Source organism: Cervus elaphus, chromosome 4 (genome assembly GCF_910594005.1).
Source record: "Cervus elaphus chromosome 4, mCerEla1.1, whole genome shotgun sequence".
Classification (NCBI taxonomy): domain Eukaryota; kingdom Metazoa; phylum Chordata; class Mammalia; order Artiodactyla; family Cervidae; genus Cervus; species Cervus elaphus.
Genome location: NC_057818.1, coordinates 16,106,372 through 16,123,371, shown reverse-complemented (window position 1 = coordinate 16,123,371; position 17,000 = coordinate 16,106,372). Strand labels below are relative to the sequence as shown.

Genomic DNA, 17,000 nt, shown 5'->3' with positions numbered 1-17,000 from the left:
AGTATATTGACAATGTGTTAGTAAACAATGTCAATATGAGATGTCTGTTTTACTGCTTATATCAAAACTCATTGACTGGAAGTCACTTGTACTATTTACTACTAAAAAGATATGATCCTCCTCAACAAAGACAGAGACCCCCTGTATGCAGCCTGCTGATCATTCCAGGAATGAAGAAAGCTGACACACACTGTCTCCAGACTAAACATGTGAGCTTAGACAGGGCAGGACACTCTTCAGCCAACCCGGAGAAGTGTGAGCTCTGACCTGAGGGCTGCTGATGAGGATGGGACATCTGAGGCTGTGAGTCCCCAAATGGCCCCTCCCCACCGAAAGCCCTCAAACACAGCCAGAAAGAGGGGAAGTTGTCAGCTCAACTCACCTTCACCCCGGGGTGGCTCTGACAGAGCCAGCGTTCCAAGTGCTGGGGCTGCGTCCACATTCTCCACATCACGTGGTACTCAATCTAAGAGCCCTTCTCTGTTCTGGGTCCTGACACCTCAGAGTCCCACCTTTGGTTCAGGGGTGGCTACACCTCCTTCACTCCCACTGCTGGGTGCTTGTGCCATGCCCCTTTGGTCCTGAACAGGAAGCGTGCACTTCAGAACTGCAAGAGATGCTGCCTGCTACCTCTCCATCGAGATGTTCAGGCAGCCAGTTCCAGCAGGGCTAATCTCATGATCACCCCACATTCACCCTTGGAGCCAGAGTCGCTCTTGCTCTCTGCCAAGCTGCCTGCCAGTCTCGAAGAGCTGGGGGACCCTTGCTGACTGAAGGGGCACCCGCAGATCTCCACAGGATGGGGTGGCCCTTCTGCCATCACCACCAAGAGACTGCACAGGGAGGGACCACGGCTGCTGGGGTGCCTGTTTATTCTGTGGTCTGTATGCTATAGGCGTCTACTGTGCTGGGGTTTCTGTGTCGGGAGTAGGGGCCCTGCTCAGCCCGTTCCCGAATGGTTCTCTGCTCCTGCATGCCCGTGGAGCCATAGCTGATCACAGTCTCTTTTGAGGGTGTGGTGATGATGATCTGTGGGATGGCAAACTTCTTCTTTTCTGGATTTACATCAGGTTTCTCTAGAAGGAAGAAAACATCCAAGCATTTCATAAGTCTGTGGGGGAAAAAATAAACTAAAACAGACGATGTCTGTGTTAAGGCCAGAGCAAAACAATTAGGTTTGTGGCTCAGGAAAAGAAATGAGCGAGGTTGAAAGCAGTCAGAACCCCAGGTGAACATTCCAAAGTTTAAACCAAGCAACAACTCAGACACGCAGGTGGTGAATCCTGGAGGCATCCCCTCCATGAGGAGAACAGGAGAGGCACCCCCACCATCCTGTGGAGAGCCTGAGCTATGGGGCAGCCCAGAGATGGATGCGGGAGAGATACCTGGAAGAGGCAGGGTCTGCCCCACCGGTGAGTGTTCAGACACAGTTCCCACAGGATTCTAAATGGAGTGGAAGCTCTCCGTACAGAACAACATCAGTGGGGGTGCTATAGAGCTGGGGGCCACAGCATTTCCTCAAGCTCCTTACAATCTCCAGGAATGCACAGGACATGTGAACCACTACCAAATGCTACAAGCTTAAATGCAGAAGCTCCTCACTGCTTCCACCCTTCACCTCCTGGCTTCTTCCTGGAGGTCACCAGTTCAGGGCTCCTCCACTTGGGCCTCTGTTCAGCCCTACAAAGAGGTCTTTGTGTCCCGTGTGCACACATGTGTCCTGAACAGAATTAGAAGACATCGTCACCTGCTTGTTCCTCACTTAACACCTCAGGAACTCAGCCACCCAGAGGAGCAGCAGCAGTCCATTCTGTGCCGGACATTGCTCTGAGCCCTGGAGTAGTGACCCAGGTGGGTCCTTTTAACACCTACGTTTTACAAGAGGAACTGAGGCACAGAGCAGCGCTGTCACCTGCCCAGGGCTGGCAGCCAAGGAAGATGCTACTGCCCTGACATCCAGTGCCACACGCACGGCTTCCATGGTTCTAACTAACCACAGCCTAGGGGCCCACGCCTGCACTCGGCTCAAGAGTATCCTTTCTTCTTTTTATCACAAGTCAATGTGCATTTCATCGTATTTTGAATTAAAATTAAAATCATTTCTTCATATCGATTTACACAAGCTTTTTTACAATATTGTGGTTTAGTTGCTAAGTCATGTCCAACTCTTGCAATGCCTTGGACTGTAGCCCGCCAGGCTCCTCTGTCCATGAGATTCTCCAGGCAAGAATACTGGAGTGGGTATTTTTGCTTTTCCAGGGTATCTTCCCAACCCAGGAATTGAATTTGCCTTGCACTGCAGGCAGATTCTTTACCAACTGAGCTATGTTGTATATTAAGACTACTTAAAAATATTTACTTAAAAAACATTTCACTTAAAAATAATCCACGCTGGTTAAAAGCTACATATGAAATGCTGCTTCTTGCAGACACTTCACACACACTTGCTACTGGAACCACACACTGAGTCTTGCAGTGACCACACCCTCCCCGGCTGAGCACAGGCAAGCCTGGAGTTCACTGTGAGGACCATCATGCTATAACAGCTCCCTTTGATGAATATAACTTAGCTTAGTTCCAATTTCCCTGTTTAAACTATGCTGCAATGAACATTCCTGCATTTATGTACTTACAAACTTTTGGAGGTTTACCTGTCAGGTAAGTTACTAGGAAAAGGTTGGCAAATATTGTCAAATTGCTTTCCATAAAGGTTATATTAATTTGTATTTTCACTAAGAGATTATCACCAGGGACATTTCTCCACATGCTCCTGCTTCTTTCGTTTTTCTAAACCTTTTCCAAGGCTACAGTGACAGTGGAAGTGCTGACTCCGCCCCCACTGGTCACCAGCCAGCTGCCCTGAGCTTCCCCTCCAGCCCACGCAGGGAGGCTGGGCATCTCTTCACTTGATCATGGGCCTGCCCTCTATCTTCCTGTGAATGAATGTCATTCTGCATTTTCTACTTTTACCTTTTTTTGGTGTGTGAGCTTTTTTTATATTTGGGAAACTCGCCGTTAGTGATTTATTAAATATATTACAGATAGCTCCTGGCTGTTTATTATAGCTTCCTTCTGCAACAGATTCATCCATCTGTTCCTTAATGGCTTGTAGAGTTTGTCAGACTGGGAGAGGCACCCCCTGGCTCCAAACTTGTAAAGACATTAACTCGTTTCTTTTTCATACTTATTTTATACTTGTTTTCTCAGTTGTCTAGTGAGATTACCTATCTCCCCCACCACCACCATCTTTACCACAGCACCTCTTGGGGCCCCACTGGAGCACAATGGACACTGTGTTCATCACTGTGAGTTCATCACTGTGGGACACGTTCACACCTCAGAGGGTTCTATCTGTTCTATCCACTTTTCCAGATGCCCCCTGCCACCCCTACACTGTTACTCTTTCTCATGAACTTTGGGGTCATTTGGTTCTGTGCTCTTTTGCTTATGTCACAATGACTTGCTAGAATAAGAGAGAATTAACACCATTACGCTGCTGAGGTTTCTAACCCAAAACAAGACTCCTTGCGTCTTCCTCAGAGTTTTAAAGCTTCTTCATTTAGAAACACGAATCTTTTTACAGTTCTTAATGCACACAACCTGACTATTTTTCAGTTACCCTGCAAGTTACATTTTAGTGGCCAACGTAGAATAGCACACACCACCACGGCCTCCACTGGGTCAGGAGTCCAGCCTGTGGTTCAGCTGTCAGCCTAGTCGTGTCCTCATCTGAACCTGGAGACCTTCCACAGCCACTCAGGTTTTAGGCAGAATTCATTTGTTTGTGGGCCAAGCACAAAGCACTGTCTCCCTGCTGGCTGGCAACTCTCAAACCACGGGAGCTGCCTGCTTCACAGCCACCTCTCTGATGCTTTCACCTTTTTCAAAGGCTTCTCTGATGAGCTCAGGCATGCTCCAGAAAAGCTCCATTTGGGTTAAGTCAATACCAGAGGTTATTAACCCGATCCCGGAAGCCTCCCCCATCCCCCATGGTCACAGGGATGACCACACATAAGGGCAGAGGCTCCTACAGCCTTGTTCATAGAACTGTGATCTGGGGCCTCTGAACCCCACCTCCGACATCACCAGATGCCTTCAGTCTGATTTCCACTCACAACACGTCTGGGCTCTGGACCTATCATGTGTTATTCTTTGACCTCTTGTTTCTGTTGTAAATATTTTTTGAGCTTACCATTATTTGTTCTACATTTGTTTATAAAGGGCTGGGGAGAGGTTTTACTTTTTAATGTAGTCAAATCCTTCAATATTGTCTGTAATGTCTTTGCTCTGAGGTTTAGAAAGATGTTCCCAATTGAGGAATCAGAATAAAATGTACATCTTATTTTTTTTAGTCACCTTATTTTTTTTTCCAGCAAGGAAATTTTTTTTTAGATGACTGCACACTGTCATCTGGAAGATGGTACTAGTTGTTCTTCTCCTTTCCCCTTTGAGTTGCCTATATCAGTTTACCTTTTTTAAAATTTTAAAATTTTAAAATCTACCTTTTTAAAAATTTTAAGTAGAGTTGATGTACAGGTAATCACTTTTTATATTCACTCAACCCATCTGGAATTTATCAGAGCATACAGCAGGAGGTTACAGTCCACCTTACATTTTCTCTTAAAATGTTAAGGAAATCTTCCTAGCACAGTTTATCATACAAGCCTTCCTTTTCCCACCTGATTTTGGTGCCAGCTTTATCATACTGATTATATATAGACATAGTGGCATCGATAAAACGAACACAGTCACTCTTGTCCGTGTTTCCCATTTCACTGACCTGCTCTTCTTATATGAGAGCCATGTTATTTTAATTATTGTAACTTCTGATGTCTTTTAAAATATTTTGACATTATCAATTTACAGAAAGCTGCAAGAGTAGCCCAGAGAGCTCCCTGCACCCTTATCAACTGCCCTCAGCGGCAGCACCTCGGGTGACTCACCTCAGGCAGACGACAGTAGAACAGGGCCGACTGCCGTGCAGTGAGTGTTCTGAGCCATGTGCTCACCAGTAACCGCTACCAGATCCAGACACAGACAAGGCCTGTCTTCCTGCCACACTTCAGTCATGCCCACCGCCCCCAACCCCAACCCCTGGCAGTCCCTAGTCTGTCCCCATCATTATCATTTTATCATTGGAGAATGTTACATAAATAAAATCATGCAGCATGTAAATCTTTGGAAACTGGTTTTTCACATTTTTAAAATAATTGATAATACAGCATTTCTATCAGATGAGGATTTTTTTTTTTTTTTTAGCATAACCACAATGGCACTGTCACATCTAAGGATAGTATTGACTTTTTATTATCATCTAATACCCAGTTTGATTATCTCAAGAATAACTTAGCCCAGATCCAAACACTACTTTTTGTTCATAGGTCTCTCAACTCTCCTAGTAACTGCTGTGGACTGAAAGTCGGTGTCCCCCTCCCCCCAAATGATATGTTGAAGGCCTGATTCTTGATGTGATGGTATTTGGAAGTGGGGCCTTTGGGAATTAGGGTTAGATGAGGTCATGAAGGTGGAGCCCTCAGGAAGGAATTAGGAGGAAGAGGGGACCACAACCTTCTTCCTCTAGCCGAGTGAGGACACAGCCATCAGACAGTTGTCTGGGATCCTCATAGGAACACAGCCAGATAGGGGGTCTCCCCAGACTCCAGTATGATGAGAAATGAGGTCTGTGGTTTAAACCAAGCCCATAGGATTTGCTTTTTTCCCCTGGGTATGTGGCATCTCAGTTCCCTGAGAAGGGATCAAACCCACTCCGCGTGCAGTGAAGTGTGGACTCTTAAACCACTGGATCGCCAAGCAAGTCCCCACCCCATGGTGTTTGTGATGGCCAGCTGATCAGACCTATAGACAACTCCTTTTCTTCAAGTCATTTATTTGTAGAAAAGTTGGTTGTTTTTTTTTCCCCCAGAAGATTTTGCAGCATTTTGGAACTGGCTGACTGCCAACTTGTGGTGCCTTAGTCTCTATAATGTATGTTTGTGGGTTTTTAATGCAAAATCTGAAGTATGGACAGAAGCAGCAAGAAGCAAGCACAGTACAATATATCTGCATCACCAGCTGCCGCAACTGCAGACCCTGGTCACACTTGGTCTCCACTGCAGCACTTACTTACCTGTGTTCTGCTTACTACACTGCTGGGTAGCAACTCAGCTTGACCTCAGCAGCTGGAAATAACCACTTTCTCACCATTTTATGGGTCAGGAATTCAGCAAAGGCTCAGCTGGACAGTTATCACTGTGGTTTCTGAGGGGCTACAGTCAAATGCCATCTGAAGGCTCGACTGGGCTAACCACGGCGGACACCCACTCACCAGGCTGCTAGGTGCTATGCGGCAGCTCAGCTGCAGTCGCTGTAGGCTTGTCACTTACATGTCCAGCACCCAGGTGGGACGGGCTATGCGACTGCTGCTTCCCCATGGCCTCCCCAGTGGCCGGCGCAGCACAGCCAGCACCCTGGTGAGCCTGCCAGACCCTGCCACCCTTCACTACCCACCGCCTGGAAGTCACTTCAGCCGCTCTACTGGTTACAAGACAATGTCAGACCCGCAGAGGTTTAGAGAGGGGATGGAGACCCCCAGGTGGGAGAAGCGTTGAGATCACATCACAGAACCTGCGGGGAGGGAGGGAAGCAGCACCTGTGAAAACACATGCACTCCTGGCAATTCAGCACATCCATTTACACTCAGAATATTCGGGGTGCAGCTCCAAGAGACGAGGACTCATGTGTATTCCATTCCATGTTTTCTGCGGCATACTTCACACCAGACACAATGCATAGTTCTTAAGTGATCAGCTGCAGTTTCCCACATCCAAACAAGATGCAGAACTTTCCAGCATCCCACAGAGCTCCCACGGGCCTTGTTCCAGTCAGCACACCTCCCCTGACCCTAGCCCAACAATCATTCAACAGTAATAAAGCCCACTTTTATTAATTGTATAATACACAGAATTTTTTATTTGTTGAACTCATTTCTCTAAAGGTTTTATGGTATTAGGTTAACTTTCATTTTTTTCAAATATAATAGGGAAATTCCTCAGCTTTAAAACTCCAATATTGGGACTTCACTAGTGGTCCAGTGGCTAAGACTCTGCGCTCCCAAGGCAGAGGCCCAGGTTCCATCCCTGGTCAGGGAACTAGATCCCATATACTACAACTAAAAATCTCACATGCCACAACTAAGACCCAGAGCAGCCAAATGAATGAATAAATAAAAACTGTTATTTAAAAAAAAAAGAATGTGAATGAGAAGGTGCCCCTGCCCTTCTCGAGGTGGTCCTCCTGGCAAACCAGGTATCTGTCCTCACTCCTGGTTCCCACTAAGGCCACCAAGTCCAGCAGCTGGTCTCATTCACTAGTGTTCCCTGGGTTTACTCCACCTCTCTGCAGCATTCAACACTGCCAACAAGTTCTCCTTTCCTAACAACTTGATTCAGTATAATTTAAAAACCATGAAACTTACCTGTGTAAAGCATACAATTCAACGGAATTTAGTAAACTTTCAAAGTTGGGCACCCATTGACTGAGTTTTTAAGTCTATTTCCATCATTCTCCGAAGAGCCCTTGTCCCCACCCTTGGCCCAGGCTCCTTCCATATGGAGTCGGCTTTCCCGGACTTTTCTTGTAAGCAGAGCAGGACCTGTGCCTGGCTTCTTTCACTCATATCTGCTCTGGGGCGCACTTCCCAGGACAGCATGTGCCAGGGGCATGTTCCATGTGACAGCACTCTTCACCTGCTTTCTGGGAAGTCCATCCTCATTCTGCCCCGAAAGTGAGGGGTGACACACATGGCCACACCTTTGCTTGCAGGCACAGGTCCAGCCTGTCCTGGAGAGCTGGGCACTGAGGCCTCTGAGGGACAGTTCCCCTGCTAATACAAAGCAAGGTAACACCTCTCACAAACGAGACATAGTCTGTGTGCATGCCACTGAAACCGTCCAGCCCTCTGTGGACCATGGACACTGAGGGTGGCCAAGTGTGAACACACAATCCTAGATGCTGCCACGCCCAGGGCCCGGCCTCTGACCTCTCCCTTACTTGGAAGACACTGAGCCCCTCAGGAGTAAAGCTCCTCTGTGACTGGTGGCCAAAAGCTTCCTGACAGACTGGCAGCAATTTTCCAAACCTCCCCTAGGACTCTGGCCCTTCCTGCCTTAAATAAGAGCTTATGAATTGGAACTTGAAGTCCAGGCCTCGCTCCCATGGCCAGCGTGCTCCTCTCAAACAGTTTCCTGCCTTTGATGACCCCAAAGGGACCTCAGTGTGAAGCTCCATGCCCAGCTTCTCTCTCCTCCTGTCCTTGTCTGATGCACCGGCCGTCTATTCTCATGGTCACCAAAGCCCACCACCCTGGCTCCTCTCTTTGCACCCACATCCTGTCAGACAGCAATTCCCCCTGCCACAGCCCCACTACTTCCTACTCTGCCGCGGGCCCACACCTCCCCACCAACCGCGCGCCAAGGTAGCTTCTCAGGCTCCAGTCTGTGGAATGAAGAGGGAGTGGCAGTGGGGCCAAAGGTGTGCCCTCCGGAGGGGTGCAGGTTGCTTTGGGTCTGCACATGGCTTGGCCCTCCTTGATGTGTGTTATGCAGCTACCACTTGGGGACTTAAAACCAATTACCTTTAACTTAAATGTAAACTTATTACATTTTTCACCGAGAACTCTCATATTTACCTCCTAGATAAAGGTCCCCAAACCTCCTCCATCATCAGGGCACGCCCCCTGCTACTAGCACCCCACCGCAGGCTCCTGTGTGCCCCATCCTCAAATACACGTCTAGTTCCGGAGTGTCCTACCTCCCCATTCAGATGAAGGCCACTGCCGCTTAGCCGCCCCTTTCTCCTCACGGAAGCTCTCCGCAAGCTTGGTGTCTGGAGGCTTCTTGGACTCTTGTGAAGGTCTGTCCACCCGCCTTTCCTCAGCCTTTGGGACTATGTAACCGCGCCGGGTCTTCGACTCCTCATCTGAAAATACATGTGCAATTAACTGGACATATTTTACTGAGTCTGCGCAATGGACCCCATCCTTCAGTGGCCTGCTCTGGTCAGAATGAAATAAAATAGCTTGAAAGACTTGGGGCACTCCATTTCCCTACATGTGGATACTTCCCCGGATGAAAAGGTCCCTGATGCACCGTCCTCAGAGAGGACTCGGCGCCGGAAGATTTACGGGGGCGGGGCCGCGCCGGGAAGACTGCTGGCCACCGTCCCTTTACCTTTCCCCAGTTTGCGTTTGCTTTTGGAAAGGCCCATGGGTGAGCCCACCGCCCCAGGCCCCCAACAGCGTCAGTCCCAGCCCCTGCACCACAGTGGGCGCCCTGCTCACTGACTCACAGACGCCAGACAGCCGCCAACCAAGCCCGCGCGGTCACCACGGCAACACCACCGCCCGCGGGACCAGCCAGCCCTCTCGCGAGAGCGCCCCGCCGCCGGAAATAGGTGAGACCCGGAAGTGCCCTCCCGCCCTCCGGTGCTCTCGCCAGCCCCGGTCGGTTCTGTTGACGCCGCTGGAAGATCCTGTGGGTCTCCCTTTCCCAGGTCTGCCGCTGCCGGACCAGCCATGGACGGTGAGAGGCCGCCGCCCTCCGGGGCTGCACGGGGCGGGGTCGCCTTTCCCGCGGGCGGGGCTTAGGCGGGCGCCCCTGGCCTCGATCCCAGACCCTGAAACCCGATCCCGGACTCCGGGGCCTGAACCTGGAACCCTAGTCCCCGACCCCATAACCCGGGACCCTAGTCCCCGACCCCATAACCCGGGACCTCGACCCAGAACTTCGATACCAGAGCCCCTTCTCTGATCCCCGCCCACTTCCCCGGCTCTCCCCAGCGACCGGCTGCTCCTGCCACCGCCCCCGGCCCCCGCTTGCCAAGCTGCGGTAGTGTTGAGGGACATCAGGGATTTGGGCCCTGGGATTCCGGGTCAGAGGGCACCCGAAAAGGAGGCAGTTGTACCAGTGCCCCCAGAACACTACCAAGAGAAATAAGAGCTAAGGCAAAAAATCCTCATTAGGTACAGGCACAGAAGTTCTTGAGGTAGGAACCGTATGATCCCATTCCGCAGATGGGAAAACAGAGGCTGGAAGGGAGTCCGTGCAGGCGCAGGCCCCAGGTGGCTTGGTCGTTCATCTGGTCCTCCACAGCCAGCAGTACCACCTCAGGGCTCTCTGCCCTGCTCTGCCTAGGAACAGGAAGCATCGGTGATAAAATGAAGATAGGTACATTTGCTAGAATGTTTCAGTGCTGGTGTGACAGAGAGATGGAATGTCATTGTGGAGAAGGAAATTCTATACAAATTGCCTCAGAGAGATGAACGCACCCCACCCCAACGCCCAGCACACACACAATTGGGTTTTGCCCCTCACACTCAGCTTAAGCTCCCCAGGGAATTCTGTTTTCCCATATCCCTTTCCTCCAGGGCCAGGTTTTGCCCTGTGGAGTCTGTCCCTCCCACCGGAGTCTGGGCCACACCCAACACAGCCTTGCTGTCCCCCGAAGTAAGCACACTGCCTCCCACCTGCTCTAGATGCACAGACAACCTGGCCTTGCCCAGGGCCTGCGCTTGTGGGTGGCAGATGTACAGGGCCCAGGGGAGCTCTCGGCTGGGAGCCTTCACCTGCCCTTATGGGTCTGGATTCTGGTTCCAGGGTTTTGTTTCTTCATTCTGGGCTAGTGTGGTAAACAGTTTCAAGAATCATTTGCCAAATTTAGGAATGAGATACACTGAGATAGTTTTAAGATGAACCCCAAACTACCTAGCTCTTGAGTTTGGGTGAGTGGCAAATTCCACTCACCCAAGGATACCAAGGGATTTTGCCAGTAACACATGTGCACATGCACATCTCCAGTTGGCAATTGCAGATTTGATGGCTCAGAAATGGCAACTCCCATGGAGAGTGGTCTCTGTGGGCCAGCTCTTTTACAACTTAAGAATCATCACCCCTTTTTTTTTTTTTTATCACTATTTTTATCCATGAAAAACAGACTGTCAAGTACTATTTTCTTGGGCTCCAAAATCACTGCAGATGGTGACTGCAGCCTCGGAATTAAAAGACACTTGCTCCTTGGAAGAAAAGCTATGACAAACCTAGACAGCATATTTAGAAGTAGAGACATTACTTTGCCAACAAAGGTCCTTCTAGTCAAAGCTATGGTTTTTCTAGTAGTTATGTACAGATGTGCGAGTTGGACCATAAAGAAGTCTGAGCACTGAAGATGCTTTTGAACTGTGGTGCTGGGGAACTCTTGAGGATCCCTTGGACTGCAAGATCAAACCAGTCAATCCTAAAGGAAATCAACCCTGAATATTCATTGGAAGGACTGATGCTAAAGCTGAAGGTCCAATACTCTGGCAACCTGATGTGAAGAGCTAACTCACTGAAAAAGATCCTGAGGCTGGGAAAGATCGAGGGCAAAAGGAGAAGGGGTGGCAGAGGATAAGATGGTTAAATAGCGCTGCCAACTCAATGGTCATGAGGTTGAGCAAACTCCAGGAGACAGTGAAACACAGGGAAGCCTGGCGTGCTGCAGTCCATGGAGTTGCAAAGAGTCAGACAAGACTTAGCAACTGAACAACAAATAGTAAACCTTACTAGATTGGGGAGAACTCCCAAGGGTCCTTTGTAAAGCTGCACTGATTACAGACCATACTGAGTTTTCACTATGGGCTGTGCTTATACTCTTAAGGTCAGCTGGTGCTGTCCAGGTGTTTCCTAGAGGTGTCGGGGTCAGGGTAACTCTCATTGCCCGAGCTTTGTGGCTAAGGAGATGCCAAGCTGGTGTAAGTGGGCCTCCCTGCAGGCCCCAGTTCTATGCCAGCTCTTCACATTTAGGGGAGGTAGTGACCCCATCAGCTGACTAGGAGTGCTGCTTGTCACATTCCTCACCGTCTTTTAATCATCTCTTTGCAGACACCCTGTTCCAGCTGAAGGTATGTGCTGATCAGCCTTTCACCCTGACCCTATCCTGGTGGTTGTCAGTGGGGACAGATGGTGCGAGTCACACTTGGGACAGTGCTCAGCCAGACTGATGACCGAGGGGTCAGGGACACGCCTTGCTGGCTTTTCTTGGGCTGAGCGGAAGCGGGTCACTTGGACTCGTCTGTGAGGGTGACTGTGTGTACATCCCGTAAACGTTCCATGTAGTGTTTAAAATGGTGGCCTCACGTCCCTCAGAGTCACACATGGGACAGCATTCTTTCTGGCGGCGAGCGTCCTTCCTGCCTGCGATGTTGGCAGGCTCTGTCCGAGTTCCTTAGTCCCTCAGAGGGAACACCCACGCGGGCTCTGAAGGACAAGGGAATGAGGTTGTCCGATCCCGACTGTAGCAGCTGCACCGGCTCAGCCCTAGGGCCTCCAGACCAGATTCCCAGTTTCAGGACAACCTGGACTTTTCCCCGAGGAACGGAGGGCGGGAGGTAGACACACAAGAAACCTTTTCTCTACAACAGGACATCCCGAGTGACTCTGGCTGAGAGAACACTGCTGGCCTCTGGGAGGCCACTTGTTCCCCTGGCTCATCTGGGCCTTCTCCCTGCCAGCTTCTAGTCAGCAGAGGCCTGGGGGCCGCGCTGACCAGGGCTGAGGTGTGCGAGGCCACGCCAGGGGCTCCGTGTTGGAGCTGACTAGTGGGTCCCAGGGCACCTGGCCAGAGGAATGGACCTTGTTTAGCAGCAGTAGATGGTGGCCCGGTGTGTACATCGGGGTGGGTTGGGGCCGGGCAAGGCTGGATTCGGCAGGCAGAGGACTGGAGGCCCTGGAGCCGCTGACGTGAGGGGCCCTGGTGGGTGGGACGGGAGAAGGGCGGCGCCGGCCCGCCTAGCTGTGCACAGCGACACCTGACGCCAGCCCCTCTGGGCACCTGGAGTGGGGCTCCCAGGACTGAGGAACTGATTTTTTACTTGTACATAATTTTAAGTAATTTAAACTTAAATAGCCACATGGATCTAGTGCCTACTGGACTGGATAGTGTAGGAAGAGAGAATGGTCCAAGGGTCAGGCGATGCAGATGTTGATTTGAAGGCCTCTCAGGATTGAGTTTGATGACCAGGAAGGGGGTTGATTTTGGAGAGAGCGCCCTGTGGCCATGAGCCTGCAGTTAGGGAGCTGGTGACCTATATGGGCCAGACCACGGGAGCAGGGTACATGTCGGCCTGAGGCCTGGACGCCAAGGCATTCACCTGTTCGCTTCACAGCCAGACGGCAGGAGGAGGTCAGAGAGGGAGGGGTTTACGCTGGTGAGACCTGTGGGCAGTTTCTCAGCAGGCCCCCAGCTGCTGTTCTATGGAACAGGCTGGAAGGTGGGGCCCAGGCCCCAGCAGCCAGCCTGCGTGTGGAGGGAAGGCAGTTGCAGGCACAGCTCACGGACAGGATGATGGGAGGGGAGCGGATTGTCCAGCAGAGGCGGCAGTCCCTCGGGTAGACTTGAGGCCCAGGAGGGAGGGGAGTGGGCCGTGCAGGCTGCTGCGGTAACCCGGCCTCCTTACCTCAGTTCACGGCGAAGCAGCTGGAGAAGCTGGCCAAGAAGGCGGAGAAGGACTCCAAGTCAGAGCAGGCCAAGGTGAAGAAGGTGAGTGTGGGCCCTGACGCGACCGGGCCGTCCTGTTGGTCCTGTGCTCTGACCCTCCATGGGGTGGGGCGAGGCTGGAGGCTCCTGGGGTCGCCCCCACTCTTGGGAGACTTGCTTGCAGCCACTGGTTACAGCTGTTGAGTGGCTGCAGTAGCTCCTGGGCTGTTGGCCGGTCTGAGTGACCTGGTGCCCTGAGGAAGAAAGGGAATGCAGCCGACCGTGCGGTCTGAAGCCTTGTCCCCCAGAGGGTCAGCACTGGCCACACTGGCCTTTCCAGCTCTGTTTCCAGGTGGACAGATGCTGTGTGTGACCCAGGAGGAGCTGAGGGGACTGGGCACGGCAGTGGAGAGGACACCTGGAAAGGCGGCCATGGTCTTTGGGCTTGGCTTTCTTTTGTCTGATCCTCTTTGGGCGCCGGTTGGGGCCCTGGTCCTAGACACCTTCACTCCTAAGACATTTCTGGGGATAACGCCTGGGGAAAGGCTGAGAAGGGGCCACCCCCCCACCAGCAGACAGAGCCCGAGGACGGGACCCCAGCTGGCCTCTCCCTCCTGAATTTCAGGCCCTTCAGCAGAAGAATGTAGAGTGTGCACGTGTGTACGCCGAGAATGCCATCCGCAAAAAGAATGAAGGTGTGAACTGGCTCCGCATGGCGTCCCGCGTGGATGCCGTGGCCTCTAAGGTGCAGACAGCCGTGACCATGAAGGGGGTGAGTACTTGGCCAGCAGCCGCGGCTGGCTCCTGCTGGCAGAGTTGAGGGTGCAGCTGGGACAGGGGTCACTCCGGGATTCTCTCTCTAGAGTCAGGCAGGTGCCAGACACACCCCGAAGGCTCTTAAGTGTCCACGGCCTGGGTCTCCTCCTGTCCGTTCTTCCATTGACAGCATTGTCTGGGGATGTGCCATGCAGGGACCCGTGGGGCCTGAGGGCCCTGCCCACCTCCTCATTCCTGCCTCTGCCAGGTGACCAAGAACATGGCGCAGGTGACCAAAGCCCTGGACCGGGCACTCAGCACCATGGACCTGCAGAAGGTCTCTGCGGTGATGGACAGGTTCGAGCAGCAGGTGCAGAACCTGGATGTACACACGTCGGTACGTAAGCCCAGGTTTGCCGGTGATGGCCGCGTCTGCTCCCTCCCTCCACCTGATGCAGTCACCCCCTGGGAGCCTGGTTCCTTGTGTGGAGTCCAGACCAGCCCACAGAGGTCCAGCAGGGGAGAGGGGGCCCGGGGCTGGGGTGGGTGCCCTGCGGGCAGCTGTGCCCCAGGCCCAGCACTCTGGAGAGTGTGCGCTGGGGAGAGCGCCAGAAGGGGCTGGAGGGACAGAGGGAGTCCCGGGGCGCCCTGACTGCCCAGCACTCCACCCCCAGGTGATGGAAGACTCCATGAGCTCGGCCACCACACTGACCACGCCACAGGAGCAGGTGGACAGCCTCATCCTGCAGATCGCGGAGGAGAACGGCCTGGAGGTGCTGGACCAGCTCAGCCAGCTGCCCGAGGGTGCCTCTGCTGTGGGCGAGAGCTCCGTGCGCAGCCAGGAGGACCAGCTGTCCCGGAGGTGGGTGGGGCGGTGGGAGGGGCGCAGAAACTCGGTCCCCTGTGTCTGCAATGAGGGTGGGAGGCGTCAGGCAGCTCACCATAGGAGAGGAGGAAGGCAACTAGGACAGCCTGGAAGAGGTGAGGGAGCTGTTGCGGGGCTTCAGAGGGTCCTGTTGTTGTTTGCAGGTTGGCCGCCCTGAGGAATTAGCAGAGCCGGCCCCAGCGCCCCTTCCTGGCCTGGGGGAAGCCTCCACCCCCTCCCTCTGGTCTGGCCTTTGTGTCGAACAAGCCTGCAGCCTGCGACAGCACTGGCCCCTGCTGCTCTCAGCCTCTCACCTGCCAGCCCTGGGACTCTTCCTCTTGTCTGAGTGTGGGCGTGGGTCTGTGCCCTGCAGGGTGAGTTTGCACAAACTTCTGACTTGTGTGGGTGATTTCTGTGACTCTGGGCCAACCAGCTGGGCAGTCTGCAGGCTCCCTCCATCCACCACCTGCTAAGAAATTCACAGGGACTGGCCAGTGGTCTCCATGTGGATATGGGGGCCTTCAGACTCCATGATGGCAGACTCGTGGGGAGCAGTCAGCCAGCCGGGGTCAGGGCGGCTCCCTGTTGCCAGCTTCCCCCGACCCCCAGGCTCCCTGCTCCAGCTGGAACCTGGTCCTGCTGCTGGATGGGCTCAGGCTCTTCCCCCTCCTGGGGGGACGTTTTTCCCATAATTGTAGTAACAGGGTGCCTCCCCTGACTGGCTCTTGCTGCATGGCGGGCCCACGCCATTGACTTTGAAGCTGGAGTGACAGATAGGAGAGCCACAGTGGGGCCCGCGGCAGCACTGGTTCAGATGACATGCGGGAGTCTGAGAGGAGCTTCAGACAGGCTGCACGTTTCTGTTTTCTTCAGTTCCTAAAGTTTACTTCGTTTTCCTGAAGCTCCCAGGGTTTTTTGTTTTCGTTTTTGCCAAAAGAGAAGGAACAGTAGACAGGGATCGTCAGCTGGAGAGCACTGGTGGTCGGTGCTGACCAGAGGCCTCGGACCAACCGTCCTCACAGCGATGGCTCTTGTGGACAGAAATGTGGGAGAGCTTTCCCAAGGCTCACTGCATTTCCTTCCTCCAGGACTTGGAGGCCACAGGTGTTCTGTACAGTAAGATAATGGTGTGAGACCAGAGAGACAGGGGGTCAAGAGTGTCTGGTTTTTCTTCTGTGATGACCACCTCGCCTTACACGCTCGTCATCCCTTGGGGTTCCCATGTGCTGGGGGTCCCGAGAGGGTCCCAAGTGTGTCTCCAGGGGGTGTGGAGCCCCACCAGGACACACAGTGGGGGCAGAGGCTACTCCTCGTCAAAAGGCAGCTGGTGACGCTTGCCTTTTCCTGAAATGCTGTTCTGAGTAAAAAAGATTGACTTCTGAAAACCGTTTCCATCTTTCTTTCAGTGGCTGGCGGGAAGGGGGAGGAGAATGGGGGTGGGTGCTTGGCGTGTGGTCCAGCCCCAAGGACAGGCTATTGCGTTCCTGAAGCAGGCCAGTATGGGTAGTGTGAGGAGTGAGATTCCCAAGCCCTGCTCATTCCGACTCGATAGGATCCAGTTTCTTTTCGATTTTACTCTGAGATAACTTTAAACTGCTACTAAAATTGCAAACCTATTGCACAGCATCAGTATACTTTTATGTACGAGCTTTCCTCACCTCAGGCCTCTAAATTACCCAGGAACCAACTGAGAAAACTGCTCCAACCCCAAGTGTGGGACACGCCGTCTGGTTTCTCTGACCTGGATGGCCACTGTGTTTACACCCCTGAGCCCACAGGAATCACCTCTGGGCACCGTGCTATGTGCATTGGAAACTGCGCCCAGGCACTTGCTGCGTGCACCCCCACTGTGGGCCCCCGTGTGTACACC

At 52.6% G+C, this 17,000-nt stretch overlaps 2 protein-coding genes across 2 annotated transcripts; one reads left to right on the top strand and one right to left on the bottom strand.

The window, feature by feature from the left end:
- Nucleotides 1-855: 855 nt before the first annotated feature.
- On the bottom strand, nt 856-9,330 carry SPATA33 (spermatogenesis associated 33). Its single transcript, XM_043898315.1, has 3 exons — nt 9,228-9,330; nt 8,809-8,976; nt 856-1,076 (listed from the first exon to the last, which is right to left on the bottom strand). Exons 1-3 carry the CDS (start codon nt 9,262-9,264, stop codon nt 871-873), a joined length of 411 nt encoding a protein of 136 aa, XP_043754250.1. The 5' UTR covers nt 9,265-9,330; the 3' UTR covers nt 856-870.
- A 107-nt stretch (nt 9,331-9,437) lies between these two features.
- On the top strand, nt 9,438-16,515 carry CHMP1A (charged multivesicular body protein 1A). Its single transcript, XM_043898314.1, has 7 exons — nt 9,438-9,578; nt 11,916-11,935; nt 13,495-13,572; nt 14,135-14,281; nt 14,534-14,662; nt 14,940-15,127; nt 15,295-16,515. The coding sequence occupies exons 1-7, from the start codon at nt 9,572-9,574 to the stop codon at nt 15,314-15,316; spliced, it is 591 nt and encodes a 196-aa protein (XP_043754249.1). The 5' UTR covers nt 9,438-9,571; the 3' UTR covers nt 15,317-16,515.
- The last annotated feature ends 485 nt before the right edge of the window (nt 16,516-17,000 follow it).